The sequence below is a fragment of the Thamnophis sirtalis genome, unplaced genomic scaffold (genome assembly GCF_051295495.1).
Source record: "Thamnophis sirtalis isolate CommonGarterSnake01/CBP01778 unplaced genomic scaffold, rThaSir2_p1.2 scaffold_3, whole genome shotgun sequence".
Taxonomy (NCBI): Eukaryota; Metazoa; Chordata; class Lepidosauria; order Squamata; family Natricidae; genus Thamnophis; species Thamnophis sirtalis.
The window spans coordinates 174163627-174172170 of NW_028261383.1; the positions used below are offsets into that span (position 1 = coordinate 174163627).

At 40.9% G+C, this 8544-nt stretch overlaps 1 protein-coding gene across 1 annotated transcript; it reads left to right on the plus strand.

The window, feature by feature from the left end:
* Positions 1-208: 208 nt before the first annotated feature.
* On the plus strand, positions 209-7372 carry LOC106542100 (adenylate kinase isoenzyme 1). The gene is made up of 5 exons (XM_087710997.1): positions 209-621; positions 1286-1485; positions 4282-4395; positions 5512-5706; positions 7203-7372. Exons 1-5 carry the CDS (start codon positions 561-563, stop codon positions 7290-7292), a joined length of 660 nt encoding a protein of 219 aa, XP_087567123.1. The 5' UTR covers positions 209-560; the 3' UTR covers positions 7293-7372.
* Positions 7373-8544: the final 1172 nt, after the last annotated feature.

Genomic DNA, 8544 nt, shown 5'->3' on the forward strand with positions numbered 1-8544 from the left:
AATCGAAAACGAAACTGAAGGGCTCTGTGGCTTCAAACAGACAAGCACACACATAATATCTCACACACTTAACTGTTTAAAGCAAAAAAAAAAGTGGCTAGTACAGTATTTCTCAACCTTGGCCACTTGAAGATGTCCGGACTTCAACTCCCAGAATTCCCCAGCCAGCGAATGCTGGCTGGGGAATTCTGGGAGTTGAAGTCCGGACATCTTCAAGTGGCCAAGGTTGAGAAACACTGGCCTAGTTGGTGTGGCACTACCTGGAGACAGCAGAAGAGAAGGAAATGGCGAAAATCACAAAATAACAAAAGACCGGCAAATAGAAAATTGAACGACCGTAGTTCGCATCCTTTGTTTTCTTGAGAGTTGAGCCAAGGAGAGAGGTTTAGTTGCAACAGATTATCAACCAGGAAAGCTTTGCTTAGCCATGACATCAGATGTCTGTGACATCAGAAAGAGATCCCAGGGGAGTCACCTGTCAGCTAAGCTGAAATGGCCAAAATAGTTTTGTACATCGGTTCGCAGTCTTGGGCCTTGTGATCCTGGGATGAGTCTTCAGAATGGGGATTTGCCAGGGCAGCCTTCCAAAATCCACCAAGCCCTTGAAGCATGAACTAAAAGGTACCCACTTTCTTCCTTTCTGCAGACGCCGTAATATTTAGATTCGTATCTCAGAAAACTTCTTAGTCATCGGGCTCCCTTTGATTCCATCTCCTGGTTTCGGGATGGGGACGGCTGTTAGCTTGAAACCTTCCCCGAGGTGGCGCAGTGGTTAGGGTGCAGTACTGCAGGCCACTTCAGCTGACTGCTATCTGCAGTTCGGCGGTTCTAATCTCACCGGCTCAAGGTTGACTCAGCCTTCCATCCTTCCGAGGTGGGTGAAATGAGGACCTAGACTGTGGGGGCGATATGCTGACTCTGTAAACTGCACCACCTCGGCTCTTGCTCAGGACATTCGTGGTGTAACACATGGCTTGCACCCCCCCCAGTATCAGCAGCTACACCCCAAACCTTGAAGAATTGGTATTGTGGGAATATAAATTACTGGATGAGAGTGATTGACAGATTGCCTCACTTTAAGGTAGCTTTATGTGCAAAAAAAAGGGCATTCCATCTGATTGCTCACTCAGCTTAGCAGCTGTTATCTACATTTAATTGTACTGAAAATCTGTAAGACTCTGTCCTTTGCAAGCTATTAAGGGTCCCACTTTATAAAGTGTAAAGTTTAATAATAACTGCCTGAGGAACACATCCTTCCATGTGACTGTCTCTTCTTTTGCTGCAGAAAAGTTGAAAGACTCGGTCATCATCTTTATGATAGGAGGCCCCGGCTCCGGGAAAGACGTGCAGAGTATCCGGCTAGCTAGTAAATACGATTTCTCCCACGTGGCTATTGGAGAGATGCTGCGGGAAGAAGCCAGTAAAAATACTAGCAAAGGCAAAGCCATTAGGGAGATCCTGCTGAAAGGGGCTCTGGTGCCCTCGGTAAGTAGATCTATTCTGGGCAGAATCTATTTTTTACTGTGTTTCCCTGAAAACAAGACCGGGTCTTATTTTGTTTTGATCCCCCTAAATAAGCACGTGGCCTTATTTTTTGGTGAGGTCTTATTATTTTTGAGGTGCAGGAGGTGGCAAGCGTGGTCACCTCACGGCTGCTGCTGTGTTGCAATATTTTTGGGGAGGGCTTATTTTGGGGGGAGGGTTTATTTTAGCGCATGCGCTCAAAATCCCAATTGGGCTTATTATCCAGAGAGATCTTATTTTCAGGGTATTAAGAATATTTTAAAACCCTGGACTAGATGAAGGCCGCGCTTTCTTCCTACGGAAATGAATACAAATTACTTATTATTAAATTAAGGACTATTTATTTTAATGAGACTGGTATAACGTGGGTTTAATCCACTCTGTTAGTTGCATTTTAAAGCAGTTCCTTATTTTCACGTGACCCGACAAATGCGCGAACGTCAAAAGCGCGCCGACAAAACCGCGGCGCTAAAACCGCGATGTCAAAAGCGTGCCGACAACAGCGCGCCGACAAAAGCGCGCCGACAGAAGCGCGATTTAAGTTAAGGTAAGGTTTAGGATTAGGTTTAGGGTTTGGTTTAGGGTTAGGGTTACAGCGCGCTTCTGTCAGCGCGCTGTTGTCGGCGTGCTTCAGCGCTCATTCGTCACCGCGGTTTTGTCACCGCGGTTTAGTCAGGCGCGCTTTTGTCGTTCGTGCATTTGTGGTGGAACCTATTTTCAGAGGAAGAAAAGGATTTCTGAAATAGTAAATGACAGCATGATTATAATTACATAAGCAATATATCTGAGCTAATATTCAGTTCATCCCTTTCATTCTCATCCTGAAGATGGAGGGGTGTTTTGATGTGTTCAGTGAAGCTATCCACATGTGTTCATTTCACTGTCAGTCAACATGCTTATCGCCATTGAGAGTCTGGAGATTCTCATTCAATCAATTTGGTTGTCCCAAAGATGCTTTTTTTTTTCCCAAAAGGCAATTGGACTTTGTTTTTCTTTGAAGTCAATTTTGTTTCTCACCCAAGAAGCTTCTTCAGTTCTATTATTGCCATTGAGTTTACTTTTTCTACTATTTTAAATTCAGTTGTTGCCATTGAGAATTTACTTTTTATTTGGATGTTAACTGAGATTATTTAGAATCATTTACCATGTTTGACCTGTCAGATTTTGAATTAGATAAAACCTTTGAAATAATTCAGCATATTCCGTGGCAGAATTTGGGTTAGCAAAGGATGGCCGATTATAATTTTCTTTATTTTTTTTTATCAGCCCAGCAATAGTTGTCAATAATAAATTTCTTTGCAGTCATGTGCTCTCTTTTCTTAATTAGGATATAGCAGAAGTTTTGTTATTAAATGGAAGCATTTAACATTCCAGGCTTAAATAAAGACCGTGACTGGGACAGAGACAATGATGTCACACAGTGGCAAATGGGTTATAACACCAGAGGGGTTTTTAAAGGCTTTTAAAAAATTGTGCTCTGTGATCGGCTACCTCTTTACCGGATTTAAGAGGTTGCGAACATTGGAGGAATGGTACAAAAAGGGAGATGTGAACCCAGCACTGCCCATTCTTGCTGTAATAATCACCAAACTAGAAGTGCAAAACACAACACAATCATGATGTATTTGAGATCTCGTTGACTTCAGTCAAAAATCAAAACAGGTTTTAAGAAATAGTTCCATCTCTCACAGCTTTTCAGAAAGACGATAGGCAAATGGAACTTCTAGAATCAAAAATACATGGCTGAGCATAGAGCCATTAAGGAGCAATACTGGAAATACTTTGCATACCCAGATTGTGAATTTCCTGGAAAGATTTGGCTGCTTACAATGGGAATATTGCTGAAAATAAAAGTTTAAAACTTTCAATTTTCCCATTAAATTTCTACTTTTCCAAAAGGCTAACTAGAGATGTGTTGTGACTCAGCAGACGTCCCCTGTGACTCTTTTCGGGATGCAAGTTTAACAGTGCAGCTGGGGCTCGTTAGTGGTGTCTTCTGGTGATAAAAGGACGGGTGATGCCACGCCCTGGTTGCAGGAGTCAACGTTCATTCATTCGTTCAGCATTCATCGGTCCTGGTTTGTTTGTGAGAGACACTTGGAGAAGTGATTTGCTTTCTGTAACCCTGATTTGAGGAGACACTTGGAGAAGTGAATTGTTTTGTAAGAGTTTTGTTTTGTATTCTGTATCTTCTCCTCAGAGACTTTGTTTATGTTTATTTTGGGGCTCGCAGCCAGTCTGAGCCGAGAACTGATAAAGTGAGTTCCTTTTAAGTTTGTCTGCCTGTCGTCTGTTAACGAGCGAGGAAGGGGGGGACAGAACAGAGATGTATAAGCCAGTTCTAGGGCTTTTGGGGGATGGGGTATCATGCAAGTAGGCACCCTCTAAGATAAGGATCTGTTTCTGTGATCCTGTACAGCCACTTTCTGATTCTGGTTTTCTAGGACTGCTGGGGGGGGGGGAAATGATATGAACGTTGCATTTTTGAGGCAATAGCAGCCTTTAGAGGCAATGACAGCCATTTCTCAGCTTTTCTTTTCAATCCCCTTTCGCTGTTTCTCAAAGTCCAAGAAAGCTGAACTCTGTTTTTATCATTTTGAATAAAGGGGATGAACTTTTTCTCTTGACTTTGCTACCATAAACATTTTGGATATCAAGATGGTTAAAACAGCCGCCCATATCCTGAAATGGAAAGACGGAGCAGGATGACTTGCAAAATTAGGGTCTTAAAGAGATTCATTGCACTTTTCTCTCTAGGGTTACATCTTGGAACTGCTGACCGACAAGATGTTAAAAGCTGAAAATTTCAAAGGATTCTTTATTGAAGGCTTCCCCCGAGAAATCAATCAAGCCAGGCTGTTTGAGGAAGTTGTAAGTATACTCCGTATGTGTGTGTGTGTGTTTGTGTGTGTAAGGATGGTTTAGCTTACAGAAGATGCAGGCAATCTGTAGCCTTTGCTTTTCAATGTTCAGACGTCAGTCTGCATCATTCCTAGCTGTTAGTCAAAGTTTGTAGATTGAGAAATTGACACTGTCTTGCCTATACTCGCCATAGGGTGTTGTTGAATTGGAACAGGAGACATTGAAGAATATGGAAGTAAATACTGGGAGGTATATCGGTTGGCTAAACATAGGACTGTTCTGTTTTAACTCGAGGACAGAACTAGAAATGGCTAGTTTAGACCAAATTAAACCTATATTAGATATTAATGAAAAGCTAAGGGTGAAGCAAGGATGTTAAGAGATGCTGATCCTGCTTCAGAAGATGTGTGAAAGTCTACAGATCAGTGTTTCTCAACCTTGGCAACTTGAAGATGTCTGGACTTCAACTCCCAGATGTGTGAAAGTCTATAAAGCAGTGTTTCTCAACCTTGGCCACTTGAAGATGTCCGGACTTCAACTCCCAGAGGGGAATTCTGGGAGTTGAAATCCGGACATCTTCAAGTTGCCAAGGTTGAGAAACACTGCTATAGAGTAAGAGATGTAGTTCTGTTCAGTTCAATTAATTATCGCATTCCTCTCCCTTACTAATATCTTCTTTCCGTATTGCCATTTCTAGGTTAGAAAGAGAATACCATCTCAATTTTTAAACTGTGAGACACAAATCTTCTGAAAACTTTTACTTACAGTAATATTTTGGTTTGTTCACAAACATCTGGATATTTAACGCAATTTTTCAGTTATTAAGCTATGTATGAGCTAAAGGTGGTCCGTTTTCTTCATACTGCCCAGATCTGCATTTTTAAACACGATATTCCCATTAGGCGAGTTTTCCCCAATACCAACAGTCTTTTTGCAGAGTTTTGAGTTAGCTTTTCTTCAAGTGGCTTGCTTTTCAATACCCTTTTGCCACACTTAGTAACTTCCTCCTGAAATATAAGTATGCTCTGATATTTTTAAGCATTGACCTCTGAGCTTCTCCATTCCCAACTAGACAACTTTCAGGCCAAGCAATGAACTGACCAACTTATGCCATTCCCATTGCAGGTGGGACGTTTGCCCAACATCGTTATCGTGTTTGACTGTTCTACAGAGACTATGATCCAGCGGCTGATGATCAGAAGCCAGCTGGGCCAGAGTGTGAATGACCACGAGAGAATGATACGGCAGCAGCTTGACACTTACTATACACTGTGTGACCCTGTCCTCACCTACTACCTGCAGAAAAGCATACTCCGGAATGTAGGTCTCTTATCGTTTGCCCTCCCCCCCCCCACTCTCCATCCTGGGCAAAGAAATCATAGCTGCTTGGGATGGGGGAACTATGTCCAGTTTGATTCTGTTTTGGACTAAAGCAGTGGTTCCGAAACTTGGCAACTTTAAGACTTGTGGACTTCAACTCCCAGAATTCTCCAGCCATCAGAGCCATCAGAGCTGAATTCTGGGAGTTGAAGTCCACAAGTCTTAAAGTTGCCAAGTTTGGGAACCACTGGACAAAAGCAACACTTTCCAACTAAGATTGGAAAGATTTCCAATCTTTCCAACTAAGATTCCAACTTCCAACTAAAATTTCCAACTCTTTCCCATTAAGCTTCACTTATGAAGCAATGATAAATATAAATGATATATAATGATAGTGGTAAGGGGGGGGGAGGAGTATGTGACATAGTTAAAAAGTAGAACGTATACCAAGACAATGGTTGCTATCACATCCATATACAAGTTACTCTTATACTCACATTAAGGTGCACAAATTTATATTTGGTTTGGATAAAGTGCACACAAAAAAAAATCCCTCCTAAGGGAAAATTTAAATTTGCTTCATTAAGGATATTGTATTAGAAGCAATGCCTAATTTACTTTTCCTAATACTGTGTATATAGAGTAAATTTGTGGTAGTGTTGCAAATATTTAACTTGTATTTTGGCTCCCTCTATTCACCGGCAGCATGAATCCTAAATGTTCAAATCACGTTCTGTTTTTTTTAAGCACGTTGCTTTTGATCCAATAAAGGAAAAGAGCTATGTAGAATTCTTAAAAGTATGAAAAGAGTGTTTATTTTTTTCCCTTAGAATAGCTAAAATAATCTATCCAGTCTCATAATGTTGCTGTCTTGAGAGCATAGCATTCCACATGAATATATCCCCAAATCAGTTAATTTCATCATTTCTTAAACAAAAAATTATCACAGTACACCCTACAAGGCTATTTTAGCATGAAATGAAATATGGAAGAATGCATTGATATTGCAGGCTAACTAGCTCTTACAATTTTCATATTATGTTTTTTTATTCCTCTGTCACCCAACAAAATTGACAGAAAATAACTTCACAATAAATAAAGTGCATAACACATTTCTTCACTGAAATCACATTTTGCATAGTAAATTAACTGTCATAAGATGAAAAAAAGACTACATATTTAGGTTTTTTTTTTTTAAAGTTTGGCTATAACATCTTGGGAAAATTTCAGTATTCAGAGGAACATATTTGTCAGTTCTCCCATAATGGGAAAGGGCTTATTTCAATCCTTCCCAGCAGCATCTGAATAGATAGCAGTAGTTTATTTAAGAACATTTTGCTGTATTTAGACTTGTTTAGACATATCCCCGTAACTATAACTCTAGGAGCTAAGGCAATCCTGTTTCTAAACCTGGGTGTTATTCAATAGAGCTTAGAGAGGCTGGAGCATTCTAGAAGAGGCATCTAAGAACCCCATCCCTGTTTTTATATTTGCAGATCCTTGGAGAGGAACCCCCAGAAATAGTCTTTGCCAAGTGCTGCAGTGTTGTTGATGATGTGATAAAAGCAGCTACCTCTGTGGTATAGCTATTTAGTTCTACAGAAAAATAATAATAAAAAAATTAAGCTCTGGTCTATTACCATGCCTTCCTCAGAACTCTTTTTTTTAAATTAAAAAAAACTCCATTTTAGTTCACAACTGCATCAACCTCACCTAATAATCTGAAGCGTAGTCTATGACGATGTATTCAGAAATCTAGGTTAAACTACATCCTGCAATCCCCCAAGGGAAGCCACGATTGCAAATGGTTCTCTCTGTGAGCAAAATTTACTGCTGGCCAAAACGTAAGAGTGAAAGATCACTTTCCGAGTGGAAAAAATAATCACAGAATAAAGGGGGAATGTATGCTGCAACAGTAGTTTTAGTTCATTCCCTTATCTGGGATGCTCTTTCTGGAATTCTTTAATCAAGGGTACATCTCCCCTTGTTTAATTTATATCTAGAACAGTGTTTCTCAACCTTGGTCACTTGAAGATGTCTGGACTTCAACTCCCAGAATTCCCCAGCCAGCGACATTTGAAAAACAACTGCATAGTAACCCATTATTTCCATTTAAGTTATGACTACAGGTAGTCCTTGATTAGAAACTGTTCAGTTAAAATGGTTCAAAGCTACGACAGTCTCAAGAGTGACTTGTGACATGTCCTCAAAGTTCCGATTGCCCCCGCCCCCAAGTCACCTGATCGCAAATCAGGCACTTAGGAAATGGCTCACATTTACCTGTTGCAACATCCTGGGGGGGGGGTCATGCGGTTCCACCACAAAATCGCGGAGGACAAAATCGCACTCGATGAAAGCGCGCATTTGACGTCATCACAGCGCGACGGAAACATCGCGCTGTGATCGAAAAATGTAAAAATAAAGCTAAAACCTTACCCTAACCCCCCCAAACCTAACCCTAAACCTAACCCTAAACCTAACCCTAAACCTAACCGTTAACGTAACGCTAAACCTAACGCTAACCCTTAACCTAACGCTAAACCTAACGCTAACGCTCTAAACCTAACCCTAACCCTTAACCTAACCCTAAACCTAACCCTTACCTTTATGTGAATCGGCTTGCTTTAATTTTAATTTTATTTCAATTTTTAATTTTTTTCGTTGCGCTGTGATGACGTCACATGCGCGCTTTCGTCGAGCGTGATTTTGTCCTCCGCGCTTTTGACGGGTCACGGGTCATGCGATTGCTATTCGTGACCTTTCAAGCCAGTTTGATAGGTTTCCAGCAAACAACCTCAACTGGGGAAAATGGATTTGCTTAAAGACAGCAGTAAAAAT